Source organism: Sceloporus undulatus, chromosome 4 (assembly GCF_019175285.1).
Source record: "Sceloporus undulatus isolate JIND9_A2432 ecotype Alabama chromosome 4, SceUnd_v1.1, whole genome shotgun sequence".
Lineage (NCBI taxonomy): Eukaryota > Metazoa > Chordata > Lepidosauria > Squamata > Phrynosomatidae > Sceloporus > Sceloporus undulatus.
The window spans coordinates 18,646,738-18,661,973 of record NC_056525.1 but is presented as its reverse complement, the minus strand read 5'-3'; the positions used below and the strand labels follow the sequence as shown (position 1 = coordinate 18,661,973).

The 15,236-nt window shown below is 41.7% G+C and overlaps 1 protein-coding gene across 1 annotated transcript in view; it reads left to right on the top strand.

Moving 5' to 3' along the window:
* The window catches only part of VAPB (VAMP associated protein B and C), a 62,831-nt gene that overhangs the window by 34,246 nt on the left and 13,349 nt on the right, over positions 1 to 15,236 (top strand). Inside the window, exon 2 of the mRNA XM_042462942.1 lies at positions 1,238 to 1,390. Within this exon, the coding sequence (XP_042318876.1) occupies positions 1,238 to 1,390 (153 nt within the window). The remainder of the gene's footprint in view (positions 1 to 1,237; positions 1,391 to 15,236) is intronic.

Here is a 15,236-nt window from a genome sequence, read left to right as displayed (position 1 = left end):
TCTAAAATTGTTCATTTCTGTGCACTGGTACTGTTCAGATGTGATGATGAGGCTTATCACACAGAAGAGGTTGGCTGGAAAACCAAGAGCTGCAGCTCCCTGTTACATGCAAGCTTTGTAGTAAGTTGGTATTTGGTGCTGTCTTATGCTTACAATTACCTTTAATTTGTGGAGCACAGAAACCTTGCAGGCTTTTGATTGGACTTCTGCTTTGTCCAGTCATAGAATGGTTGCACCAGTGAACATTTAAGATGCAAGAATGCTAATAGTGCCACTTGACATGACAAACACTAGTTTTGTGTGAGTTCTGTCCTGTTGACAGTAGCAAAGCTGCCAAATGCCATGTAACTCAATGCTTTTCAGTGGCATGATGTAGTGGTATGTAGGCAGAGATGGGGGCAGGAGTTGCCTGTACATTAAAACTGTGTCTAGTAGGTGCTCTGTACTAAATAATCTGAAGCCACAACATTCCTATCTGATCTTGGGAACTAAGCAAGGTCAGACATGGTGAGTACTTGGAATTGATACTGCCAAGGAATACCGGTTGTTGTAGGTGTTATGTCAGAGGGAGGCAATAGTAAACTATCTTGGAGTAATCCTTGCCTGAGGAAACTATGAAATTCATTGGGTCAGCATATGTTGACAGAAAGATTGGTTTATACTGGGCTGAGGTATAGACACCACCGAGATCACTAGCACTAATAGATCAGTGGGATCAGCAGTCTACTTCCGTGGTTATTTTTTAATTAAAACAGCTGAAAATAGATCATTGGCCACTAGAGAATGAGTAGTGTGTGGGGGTGGCTGCAAGCCTGTGGATTCCTAAATTAATCTGTATGTTTAGTAGACACACATAGCATAGAGGCCTGTATCACTTCAAGTAGGGAATTACATTGGAAACTTGCTGCCCTGGAGAATGGTTTAAATCAAGTTTGGATCTGGGAGAAATAAGTTCATATTACCAGTCAGCCAAGAAGATAACTGTGTGACCTTGAGCTAGCAACTCAGTCTCAGTTCAACCTAATTTGTAGACAAGACAAGAAAAATGGAAAGCAACAGCATTGGGGCAGTGGCATGTATACTGTTCTGAGCTATAGGTAGAAGAGAAGAGGTTGGATGACAAAGCATTGGATGTTAGCATGTCATTGTTGCATATGTTTTTGACAGTAGGAGAGCTGAAATAATGCTTGAATTGCTTGGAAAATACTTTAAAGATGCCTCTTTTCCTATTCTACAGGTCCCTTCACAGATGTTGTCACTACAAATCTGAAACTTGGCAACCCTACAGACAGAAATGTCTGTTTCAAAGTGAAGACTACAGCACCACGCAGGTACTGTGTAAGGCCCAACAGTGGGATTATAGATGCAGGAACTTCAATTAATGTCTCTGGTAAGTTATTCTAATGTCTTTAATAAACCCATGCTATGAAGCAGTGTTATGGTCTTTTATTTTAAGAAACCTCTCTATTTTACCCATCAACTCTGGTTCCCAATGGAGTGGGAATTTAAAGTTTTCTTTATTTTGTTAAAATATTTCTTTCCCACACTACATCATGGGATCTCTGTTGTTGTTGTTGTTGTTGTTGTGTGCATTCAAGTTGTTCCCAGTTTATGGTGATCCTAAGGTGACTCTAACATGGGGTTTTCTTAGCAAGATTTGTTCAGAGAGGGTTTGACTTTGCCTTCCCTGAGGCTGAAAGAGTATGATTTGCCCAAAGTCACCCATTCAGTTTCCATGGCCAAGCAGGCATTCGAACCCTAGCATCCAGTTTCATAGCCTTAGCACTAAAGCCACTGCACACACTGGCTCTGTGTGTACAAATAAAATCAGTTTCAGCAGTTAAAAGCAATTTAAAGTGAAAGGGATCTAAGAGTCTTAGTAGTACATGTGAAAGGAATCTAGGAGTCCTAGTACATCACAAGTTGAGAATGAGTCAGCAGTGTGATGCGGCAGCTAAAAAGATCAATGAGATTCTAGGGTGCATCAGTACAAGTATAATGTTTAAATCAAGGGAGGCAATAGTGCCACTCTACTCTACTTTGGTCAGGCCTCACCTGGAATACTGTGTCCTGTACTGGGCACCACAATTCAAAAAGGATGGTAATAAGCTGGAGCGTGTCCAGAGGAGAGCAACCAAAATAGTGAAGGGTCTGGAAACCATGCCTTATGAGGAAAATCTTAGGGAGCTGGGTATGTTTAGCCTGGAGAAGGGAAGGTTAAGAGGTGATATGATGGCCCTGTTTCAGTATTTGAAGGGTAAGAATGGAGCAAGCTTGTTTTCTGCTGCTCCGGAGAATAGAGCCCAGAGCAATGGATGCAGGCTACAGGAAAAGAGATTCCATCTCAATATTAGAAGGAACCTCCTGACGTAAGAGCTGTATAAGAGCGGGACAAACTGCCTCAGAGAGTGGTGAAGTCTCCTTCTTTGGAGGTCTTTAAGTAAAGGCTGGATGCCCATCTATTGGGGATGCTTTGATTATGAGTTCCTGCATGGCAGGCGTTGGACTGGATGTATTGAATGTGTGCAGTTATGTAAATTAGCAAATTATCTAGTGCTTTAGAACCTTTTTTAAAAAAAAAATAAAGAATTATTTCTCAGATATTACCATTGTATTACAATTGTCCCTCAATATTTGCAGCTTTGGGATTCACGGATTTGATCATTTGTGAGTCCCTAGCTGGTGTGTGCGCACTACTCCCTCTCCGTCCCTCCCAGGCTTTTCCTTTGTGAGTAGAAGGTGCGTGCACACAGCTAGGGACTCAGGAATAATTAAGTTCCCTGAAGCCTTGGAAGTGAAGGAGGAAGCCACCAGCACACTCTCCTTTCTTTCCTCCCAAGGCTTCGGAGAGGTTCCTGGACCGCTCTGAATCATTAGACTCATAGCCTTGGGAAGGAAGGAGGAAGCTGCAAGCTCATACTCTCCTGCCTTTCCAGCACTTGAAATAGCTTGCTAGAGCTGTTTGAGGCTTCAGAAGGGAGATGTGTGTGTGCACTATCCTCTCTCTCTCCCCCCCCCCCCCCCCAATTATTTGCATTTTTAAAAACTTTTGCTGGGGTCTTTTGCCCCAACCCCAAATATCGAGGGATGACTGTAGTAATTTTTTCCTGTACTTTTGGAGCCACACAATATGCAATAAAAACAGATGGATCTAATCATTTTCCTAGTTTAATTTTTCACTGTGTTTTCTTGGGGATGGGCAAGAAGTGCAACATGTATAGGTAAGATAACAATATGTATTCTTTTTTTTTTCTTCAAAAAATCTACAGAGCATTGTGCAGGATTTTAGTAGCAGTCTTAAAATAACAGCTTACCATTCATTGTCCATGAGTAGTTAGAATAGGATAATATAAATGTTTTAGTTATGCATCACTTTTCATTCTTCCTCTGCATTAAAGCTCCAAGTGTGATCTTGCCAAACATCCATGTCCTGCTGATTTGAATGGGGAAATTAAATATGTGTTTAAATCTGTCCCATTGATATGAATGGATTTTCAAAGCGCTCATTTTGTCTAGATTGGGCTCTTTGTTTAATACACATTTGTCCCATCTCTTAATTATTTTCACTTGATTTCAAGGGCAGCTTAACTTGTATAATACAAAAAATGATGACCTTGTAGCACTTCTGTCAGTGTTACAGTGAATAGTCAAATACTTAACTGGAAATAATTTAATCAATTTGCTAATGGCTTTTTGAATGACACAACCAGCTTTTTCAGAGACACTGTTCAACTATACACATACTAGTTTTTCAAAGATTTCATTACAGATGGGATCCTTGTTTTGTACTATACAGAGTTAACAGAAGCAGTTCCCTGTACAATTCACTAAAGTCTCTTAGTCCGCCTGTGGGTATTACTATGGAATGCTGTAGAAAGGTTTTTAAAGTCTGGGGTGGGGTTGTTATAAATCTTACTATCCAAGAATACTTACTGTGAAACCTGTAAAGGAGAGGTAGAGAATTTTTGGGTTTCCAGATGATGTTTGACTCTAGGTTCTCTCAACCCCATCTAGCCTAGCCAGTGGTGGTGGCTTTTAAGGGTGTCATTCATTTATTCTGGAGTACCACAGACTTCATACTCTTACTTTGAACCTTCATTACTAGCAGCAGCAGTTTTCAGCCTTTGGTGCACCATATGTTGTGGATTTCAGTTCTCAGAAATAGTATAGCCAGTGCTCAGGAATTCTAGAAGCTGAAGTCCAAAACATCAGGCGGAAAATGTGACCATGTCAGGAAGCCTTGGCTAAGATCATGTGATGACTCCTCATCAAGTCATATTGAGGCATTTCTCTATTTAACTAGAAGCCTTCATATGCAGAGTATGACCATTACTAGCAAATAAAACAATTTTTGGGGCAGAAAGGCACTTCCTGGAATCTAGCACTTTGTCTCTCCAAATGCCAGTTTAAAAGTGCCCTGTGACAAAGCAAGCATCTGTAATCTGCTATTTGGGGATAAGTGTCTTTGGCAGGAGTGCATATGCCTCTCATTTAGAGCTCTCGTTTTTGATAGGGTTTGAGAAGGTAAGAAAGCAGCAGGAATGTCCAGTGTTATTTCTTATCTTTTGTAAGTTACAACACAAATGAGAGAATACCTTGGTTTCTGCTAGGACAAAGAACAAAACAGTGGCTTATCTTTTATCACTTGAGATGTCTGTGCCAGTTTCATGCCATGTCATTTGGCATTGTTTCTTCCTAAGGAGTCTCTATGTTTAGAGGAATAGACTGAATCTCTTTAGCTGAGAGTTTTAAGTACCTTTGTTGTTAATTGTCCTCAAGTCGATCTCGACCCATGGTGATCCTATGGATGAGACATCTCATCTATTCCTCATGGTTCTGCTTAGTTCCTGCAAAGTCATACCCATGATCTCCTTAATAGAGTCCATCTATGTAGCATACAGCCTTCCTCTCTTTCTATTTTGCTCCACCTTTCCTAGCATTGTTGTTTAAAAGTTACAGGGAGCATATAACTCCTGTATTGAAACAGCTTCACTGGCTACCGGTTCGTTTCCGAGCACAATTCAAAGTGCTGGTTATGACCTATAAAGCCCTACACGGCTTAGGTCCAGACTATTTGAAAGGCTGTATCTTCCCATATGAACCACCCAGAGCCCTAAGATCTTCAGGAGAAGGCTTTCTCTCGGTCCCACCACCATCCCAGGCTCACCTGGTGAGGACCCGAGAGAGAGCCTTCTCCATGGCTGCTCCTTCCCTGTGGAACTCCCTTCCACGGGAGACTAGGCTGGCCCCCTCACTGCTGGCCTTTCGTAGGCAGGCAAAGACATTTTTATTTAAACAGGCCTTTTGAGATCTGGCAGGCTTGGTTTATTGGAAGATGAGAGGGTTGGACTTTGACTTTTTAATTTTAACTCTGTATGTTTTAAAATTTTTATATTTGTAATTTTTATATTTTTATGATTTTAATTGTACTGTACAATTTTAACTTATGTTTATATATGTTCGCCGCCTTGGGTCCCATTCTGGGAAAAAGGCAGGATAAAAATAAAACAAACAGAAACAAACAAACATGTGTCGTGCCATTTCATGATGTGTCCAAAGTACAACAGCCTCAGTTTTGTCATCTTGGCTTCCAGGGAGAGTTCTGGCTTGATCTGATCTAGGACCCATTTGTTTGTCTTATTGGCTGCCCACTGTATCCTCAGTACTCTTCTCCAGCACCACATCTAAAATGAATTTATTTTCTTCCTGATTTATTTCTTAACTATCCAGCTCTCACATCCATACATGGTAATAGGGGAAACAATGGCTTGTATGATTCTAACTTTTGTGCTCAGTTGTATATCTTTGAATTTTAGGATCTTTTCTAGTTCTTTCATAGCTGTTCTCCCCATTCTTGTTCTTCTTCTGATTTCCTGGCTGCAATGCCTGTTACTATCAATGTTTGATCCTAGGTGTGAGAACTCCTACTATTTCTATTTCTTCATTGTCTAGGTTGAATTTATGTAAATTCTCTATGGTCATTATTTTTTGTTTTCAGTAAGCCTGCCTTTACACTTTCTTCCTTGATCTTCCTTACTAGTTGTTCCAAGTTTGTGAGGTTTTCTGCTACTATTATGGTGTTGTTTGCAGATCTTATATTGTTGATATTCCTCCCTCCTATTTTCACTCCTCCTTCGTCAGTATCCAAGCCTGCTTTCACTACAGTAGGTTCTGCATATAAATTGAACAGGTGGAATGATAAGATGCAGCCTTGTCTGACTCCTTTGCCAATTGAGAACCATTCTGTTTCTCCATGTTCTGTTCTGACAGTGGCCTCTTGTCCTAAGTACAGATTCCTCATTAGGATTATAAGATGTGTTGGCATTCTCATGTTTTTAAGGATGTTCCATTGCCTTTCATGATCTATGCAGTCAAAACCTTTGCTGTAGTTTATAAAGCACATGCTGATTTTCTTTTGGAATTCCCTGGTGCACTTCATTAGCCATCATGTTTGCAGTGTGATCCCTACCAGCTCTTCCTTTCCTGAATCTAACTTGGATCTCTGGTTAAATACCTTACCAAACTATAAATGCCAAGAATCCTATGGATGGAACTGTGGCAATTAAAATACTGTTAAATTAGTATTATGGAGTATTGTACTTTGTGGCAGGTGCTGGTAGGTAACCTATTAAAGAACAGCATCTACTGCCAAATCAAGGTATTTTGAAAACTAATTTTATGGATAGAATTTCTTTGGCTCTATCTCAGTGAGAAATTTTATGTACGGCAGCTGATTGTTTATATTTCTGAAAATGGAAGAAGATTGAAAGCTCCTCAAAACCAAAGCTTCAGTGCTCCTTTAATTCTGTTTGTGTGGAATCTTTTTTTCATTTCTGTTGCAAGTGAAATGGATTTGGAAATAAAACTTGCCAGTGCCCTTCAGAATGCTTGTTCATGCGCTTTCTGCTTCTCAAAATGATGTGGCATTTGTCACTTAAGTCTACTGCTAATTCACTTAAACTCCATTTACAGGGCTGAAAAGAGAGGACAGAATGCTAATCAATAGCAGTTTAAACCATGCAACGAACTGCTATAAAACTCGAATCTAGCATGACCATTTCCATCTGCTGGTGTTCACTGATTAAGTCTACTTCATAGCGTCCGTATTTCCCTTGTGTGCTATGTTTTAATCAGCTTATTTCTGACTTCTTCATGAGCATGTGGTCCTAATTTCTTGCACAGCTTTCTATAAAGCATGCTTTAATTAATACTTGTTTACTTTTATTCTGAAACCCACCCACCCCTATGGGGCTCATGGCTAAGACCATAAAGTAAACATGCAATGATGAAGCTTCTAAATAAAAGCTTTTCTGATGCCAGAAACTGGCTACTGCCCCCACCCTTCTCTGATCTGGACCACTGCCACGCAAAGCTAGATGGAAGATTTTTTTACAGCACTAAAGGAAGTGGCTTTGACTTTGGCAGGATTTCAGGAGGAGGGGATTCCATAACTGTAGAACAGCTACCAGGAATGTTTCTGTACATGCTCTCATCACATGGATTAGGACAGAAATGGATCTGACAATAATGTTGGCTCTAGTCTTGGCAATCATGTTACAACATGCAAGAGTAATATCTGTTACATATTTTGCTGCAGATAATAGTAAAGAGAGACTCCCAAAAAGAGTTCTTAATTTTATTAAGAGGCTGGCTCTGGAGATGTTATCAAGAGTCATATGTACAGCATTTGATTTTTAATTTTAAGCTGCTTTTCTTTGGTTTCCACTGCCATTTGTTCAACTACAGATGAACAGCTTGGGGAAATGCTGTGAAATGGTTAATGTCATTGTGTTAAAATGTACATCTTCGTTAGTCAGAATCACAGTACCACTGTTAATACAACAATTAATTGTGGGTCAAATTTAGCAGGGAAATTTGGATTTCTGGTGGGAGAGGGGAAAACCATGCCTTGCTCTCTCAGTTCTTGTGTGATTCAAATGTAAGGTGTAGGTAGAAATTATGAAGGCGTCCAGGTGTTGTAAGGACTGGAAATCCCAGCAGCCCTATCCAACAAAGCCAATGGCAAGGAATTCAAGGAATTACTGTGCAACAGCATCTGGAAGGACATGTGATTTCCACTCCCATTGTGAAGAAATACAAGTATATTTATTGATTGAAACATGAATCTGACTTGATGTTGTGATAGTCAAATGTCAGCCTGCTATACAATTGGCAAGCAAAATGCATCAGCTAATGGTTCCAGAATTATTACAGAGACCTGCCTCTTTCTTGCATGCATCTTAGCCACAAATAGGTGAAAGTAACATCTCTTTCCAGTAGGGTTTGCCTTATCAAGGTGCAGAGTGTGTGTGCAATTTAGCTTGCTTCCTCTGTTCCAGTATTTCCCAATATTGGGGCCCTCCCCATATTTTGATCCAACAGCCTTCCCTAACTATTGACTATTCTGGCTGGGGCTGATAGGTGTTGTAATCCAAAATGCCTGGAAGGCTTGACCTTTCACACTCCTAGGTTTCTTTGCCATGGTTAGCAAGCAATAACAGAAATGATGCAATAAATTCAGATGATAAGCTGAAAATGTGGTTTGCTCATAGTTCTCTTTTCTCACCTCCAGTAAAATTATTCTTACTGTCATGCAGTTTGGCAGAGAAAGAGAGAGGGGGGACTTGTGTCTTTTGGCCTGTGGAGTCTGTTGCCTGCATGCACATTAGGTTCTTAAGAAATTGCTGGCTTATGCTGTAGAGCAGTGTCAGCACAACCCTGCCTGCTCTTGTGATTTGTTATGGAATTGCTTAGCTCATCTCTTTTTTCCTTTCAGTGTTTCTCTGTTCTGATCTTACTATTATTGTCTTCTCCCATGTTTCCACTGATATAGTTGTGACAAGGAAGGGTGCAGCTAGACAGATTTGACAAAAATGGGGGAAGGGGAATGGGCACCAATGTTCTGCTTGCAGTGAAATTAATAGGGCTTTCCTTTCTAGAAGAAAGAAATGGAGAAAAAAAACAGAAGGATCAGCTCTTGAGAGTACAGGAGGAAGTGAGTGGAAAAAGCAACAAAAAGTACAGCATGCTCCTGTTCAGGATGCTAGCCTGTCGGCTTCCAGAACCCCCATTCCCTTCTCTCCCAAACACCAGTCAACATTCTCTGCCCGTTCGGTGTTTGGGGAGCTTTCCCCTCTAAAATATTTATTAAAATTATTAAAACCTCGGGGGTTTTCCAGGCCTGCTGATACTTCCCTTTTGTGTGTGCGTGGATGGTGTTATTTTGACTGCATATGAGATCCACACAAGGAAAATGAATTTGCTATTAATCTGTAGCTGTTGAGTGGTTCAGGCTGGAGCTTTGGCTCTCCATATATTTGAAAGCAGCTCCCATTAGCCACAGTGAGCACAGTCAGTGGTGAGAGATTATGAGAGTTGTTCTAATAAGATCCAGAGCAGGGATGAGCAACTACCCCCTATCCAGAGGTTGCACATGGCCCCATCAGACCTGGGAGGACTGTACCTCCCACTACAATCCCTTTGAAAAATAATTGGCTGAAATAGCTCCCCTATTGCATCTCCTAGGAGACATGAGGTAACAATGTTGCCATTTTAGGGCTATGAGAGGCTCTAAAACAGGCCAGGGGGACCAAAATGGGGCAATGTGTCACCTGCAGCATTCCTCCTTTCAATTAGAGGACCTGAAGAGAGGGCGCAACTGGCAAACGACATTTTGTCCAGCTCCACTCTGGATGGCTGTGTGTGCCTACCTCTTTTTTAATGGGATAACAGCATACCCCTTTGAACATACCCAGTGATTTTTGATTTTGAAAGCTAGGCATAGTCAAGCCTCGTTAATATTTGAATGGGAGACACTGGGAACTTTATCGCACTGGGGTTAAAACGTTCCCCAGTGCGTTCTAACGGGGGCGAGCAGGGGCGCGCACGGAATGCGATGAGCACCAGATGGGGCCCAGAACGCGACTTTACCACACGGGGGAACGCCACCTCCGCCGCCGCGCATTCCCATCGTGTTCCAATCCAGTTCCAGAGGGCGCCATTTCTGGGAACTGTTTCAAAGCGTTCCTAGAAATGGCACCCTCTGGAACTGGATTGGAACGTGATGGGAACACGCAGCAGCAGTGGCGTTCCCCCATGCAGTAAAGTCGTGTTCTGGGCCCCATCCGGTGCTCATTGCGTTCTGTGCGCGCCCCCACTCACCCCCGTTAGAACGCACTGGGGAACGTTTTAACCCCAGTGCGATAAAGTTCTAGGTAATATCATCAATCTACAAGTAGGGCTAGGAATCTTGCTTCAAAGCCTGGAGAGCCACTACCAGTCAGTGCTAGTCAGAGTTCACAATGCTGGACTAGCTGCTACTTAATATACAGTAGATTCCTGTGCTTCTGTTTAAGACTCATAGCGACCCTGTGACAGTGTTCTACAGTGTAAGCCAGCAATTTCTTAAGAACCTGATGTGCATGCAGGCAACAGACTCCAAAGGCCAAAAGACACAAGTCCCCCTTTCTGTGACAAACAGCATGACAGTAAGAATAATTTTACTGGAGGTGAGAAAAGAGAACTAGCAAACTACATTTTCAGCTTATTATCTGAATTTATTACAACATTTCTGTTGTTGCTTGCTAACCATGGCAGAGAAAAGAAACCTAGGGGTATGAAAGGTCAACTTTTGCTCACATAAAACAAGCCTTCCAGACCTTTTTGATTACGGCTATTAGCTTCAGCCAGAATAGTCAATAGTTAGAGAAGGGTGTTGGATCAAAATATCGGGAGGACGCCAATGTTGAGAAATACTGGCATAGAGGAAGCAAGTTAGATCACACGCACACCTTGCACCTGATAAGGCAAATCCTACTGCAAAGAGATGTCTTTTTCACCTATTTGTGGCATGCAAGAAAGAGTCAGGTCTTTGTAATAATTCTGTTGATGCATTTCACTTGCCAGTGGTATAGCAGACTGACATTTGACATCTCCAAGTCTCCCTGCCCACCACGGCTCTGCTCATTTTCTGCAAACTCATTCGTGTGTCCTCCCTAATTGAATCTAGCCATCTGGTTTGTGATTAGCCTCTCGTTCTTCTACCCTCTTCCTTTCTTAGCATTATTGTCTTTTCCAATGAGTCATGCCTTCTCATGATGTGGCCAAAGTACAACAGCTTCAATTTAATCATCTTGACCTCTAAGGGTATTTCTGGCCTGATTACTCAAGGACCCATTTGTTTGTCTTTCTGGCTGTCCACAATATCCTCGGCACTCTTCTCCAACACCATATCTCAAATGAGTTGATTTTCTTTTTATCTTCTTTTTTCACAGTCCAGCTTTCACATCCATACATAGTGATTACTATGGCTTGAATGATTCCAGCTTTAGTGTTCAGTTTATATCTTTACTCTTTAGGATCTTCTCTAACTCTTTCATAGCTGCCTTTCCCATTCCCAGTCTTCTTCTTATCTCTTGACTCTGTTGAGTTAAATATTGAATTTACTTGAATAAAACTGTTCTGATATGAACAATATTATTTCCTTATAAAATGTTAAAATATGAATATATATGAATGTGTAAATGAAAATACACAAACTAAAGAAGCAAAATATTTTTATTCATATGCTACATCAAGTGAAGGGGGGCATGCCATCTGAATGCAGATAATAAGGGGGGGGTTTCAAAAGTTTGGGTGCATGTGAATGATCTAAAGCCATGTAATAGGTTTGTTATGAACTTTGCTACTTTTTTACTATTTTGACTTTTTAATGAGTTCTTCCTGTGTTTAGAATTGTTGAATTTTGTTTTCATTCTTGATTAATGATATTAAACTGGGAGTACATGACTACATTAAAGACCTATTTCTTTATCTGTTTGTCTCAGTACAATTCACTCTGTTGGCACTACTGGCCAATTGTGAGTCCTTCCTTATACCATCATGGGATGCTTAGACCAGTGCTTCTGAATCGTTGATGCTCTAGATATTTTGGAGGCTTCATCTCCCAGAATCACTGACTTCTGGTCAGGCTGGAGGGGGCTTCTGGAAGATAAAAGTCCAAAACACCTGGAGGACCAGTTTTTGAAAATCACTGCCCAAGACCTTTGTTATCTGCCAACCATGAGGTAGTCGGGAGTAGTGTGGTTGTTAGTGTGGTGGTGCATGTATACACATTGCTGTGCAATGGGTAAGTTGGCTGAGGAGAATGGCTACAGGGCCTGAACTTTTTAACTGCATCCTAAGGTCATTTGCCAGGTTCCCAAGGATGCTGGGGTGCTATTTTTCAGATCATGTGCTGTAAATGTAGACATGTTTGGAAAAGTTACAATTTTTGGACAACTCTCAGAGACAACCCCACCTCCTTCAAAGCCAGTGACTGGGAGATTGTGGGATTTGTTTATTGTTGGTGTGTGCCTTTAAGTTATTTCCTATGGTGACCCTATCACAGCGTTTTCTTGGCGAGGAGGTCTGCCATTGCTATCCTCTGAGAGTATGTCACTTGCCCAAGGTCACCCAGTGGGTTTCCATGACCAAATGGGAAATCAGATCCTAATCTTCAGAGTTCTAGTCCCAAAATCTAACTACTTTATCACATTGGCTTTCAGGATTTGTACTCTTTAAAAAGAAAGAAAGAAAGAAAGAAAGATTCCCAAGGTGTTTGTTACCTCTTTGCAGTCCTTCTATATTTCCCTTTCTCAATCAAGCCTGCTTCTCTTCCCTCTCTGGGGAAAGGGAGGTGGAAATGAAACTCGATTCTTTTCCTATCACAGATGTATGGGAGTAGGAAGACATTGGAGACAGAATTGGGTGATTTTGCCAGTTTTTGTTTACATGTAGGATGATGCAACTGAATGGACCTGAGGCTCTCTAGTGCAGTCTAATAAGTTAACAGACTTGTCCAGTTCCCAAGATACGGGAGAAGTATGGGCAGATGGTGTGTTTTCCAAACAATAACCAAACTGCTATAAAGGCACACAGCTGCAAAACATGTGGAGAAAAATATGTACTGTATACATAAAATCATGATACACAAAAGCTAGGCCACAAAAATTTGATAGAACACAAAATTACATCTACAGACTTGAAAAAGAGAAACACACAAATAATACCATAATATGTTTATTATGTGTGACACAGTGTTGCTGCAAAATGCTAAACTAACAAAAGCAACAGTACTTTACTCAAAGTTGACACAACCACATGTTTATGGTGTAAGGTTGTAGGTAGAATAAATTGTACTTCCAGATATTTTCTTGTTTCTATTTCTTTCCACCGGTACTGGTATTGCTTTAAAGACATTTTTCCTGTAAGTAATCAAAACACACAGCTGCAGTAACAGAAACAATCAAATGACTGGAAATATAACATGTTAACAAACACTGTGAACCATTAAAAATGTTTGAAAATATAAGCCATGTGTTTTTTGTCATTGTAGAGCATTGCATATTTTTGAAAAATATTGATTGGGATGGATGGAAGAGATTAATCCAATATCTTACTATACAAAGGTATTAAGTCTGTAGCTTTTTATATGTTTTAATCATACTCAAACTGAAATCCCTTTTAAGTTTTTATGCAGTAGTAGTCAGGGCAGCTAATAGCAATAGAAGAGAATATAATGACAGTATATAATTGAAAGTGAGAGAATTTAGTTTTCAATGAGTTAAGCATCTTGTGTTCTTAAATGTATTCCGCTCAAGAAATTTACTGTCTGATAGTTACCTTTGCTGGACTAGAAACTAGTCTGTTGCTATTAGCAACAGTTTAGAGAGAGAGAAAGAGAGAGAGCTTTCACATAGTTAAGAGTAGTGAGGCTTAGCCTTATTCTGTTCACAGCTTTGTTGTCTACAACAGCATTACTGCACATTCTTTTCCCACAACAAAATGATAAGCTGCTGTAGCAAACAGTGTCAGTCTCTAAATATGCAGTCTTCAAAGCCTTTTCTTTTGCCTCTTCAGGATTTCCTTAGCAATAGTTTACTTAGCATCTGGAATTATGGGAACTAATGAGCCGAGTGTGTGCTCTATTTATGTTCTTAGCTTTTCTATGTTTTATGTGTCTTTCTGGGCCTTCATGGCCCTTCTTGCCTGGGCCTCTGGTGTGGCTGTGGTGGGGGAGATGACCCTGCACCCTCCCTGGGCAGCCCAAACAAACAAACAAATGAGTCCTTGAATGGATCAAGGCTGAAGTCTCTCTGGAAGTAGGGTTGTCATGAGTCAGGACCTCCAAACCGGGACAAATGTAGGACAACATTTTCAAATGTAGGATACATTTTTTTAATGGGGACATGTGAAAAAGCATAAAAGCACCAAAAATACACAAAAAAGACACTTGAGGGAAAGGGAAATAAATGGGCACCCACCTCCCCCCCCTCCTCCTCCTCCTCCTCCTTTTCTTCCTCTACTTCCTCCTCCTCCTCCCCCCCATCGCTTGAATTCGCGCCAGGAAATAGCGCTTTTCCCTCCCCCTGGCCAGAGGCCTTGGTCTCCTCCTCCTCCTCTCCTTTGCCTCCTCCTCCTCCTCCTCCCCAAAGCTCACTGGTCAATGGCAGACTGGGGCGGGAAACAGGCCAGCCCCCGCTCTTCTGCCATTGGCCAGACAGCTTTGGGGATGCACGCTCCTTTTAAGCCCTGCGTGCGGGAGCGCAACAGGGGTGAGCGTGCGCTGCTGCCCGGCCGCTGCCTGGGCAAGTGCTGTGGGCGGCGCAGCAGCTGCGCAGAAGGAGGAGGAGGAGGAGCAGAGGAGGAGGAGGAGGGGGTGGGTGGCTGACCAGTGCCAGCCGCATTAGCGGCCGTGGCAATGGCCGCATGAGCGGGCCCGGCCCAGAGGCTGGGCCCAAATCCAGGATCTAGGGGAACTGGGCCAGGGCGGGCCCAGTTCCTCGAAAACCGTGATTGCCCCGGGAGCCGCCGGGATATGACATCCCTGTCTGGAAGCCAAGATGATCAAACTAATGCCGTTGTACTATGGGCACAGCATAAGAAGGCACGACTCATTAGAAAAGACAGTAATACTAGGAAAGGTGGAGGGAAGTAGAAAGAGAGGAAAAGCACACATCAGATGGATAGACTCAATTAAGAAGGTCACAGGTATGAATTTGCAGGATCTAAGCAGAGCATTGGAGGACAGGAGAGCTTGTAGATGTCTCCTCCACAGGGTCGCCATGGGTTGGGGGTCTACTCAAGGACATTAACAACAACAAAAAAAAACATTTTATGTAATTTTATATGGTTTTAGCATGATGATTTTAAATGGAGCTCCTTTTTGGCGCCACATTCAATCAAATGGAACGATG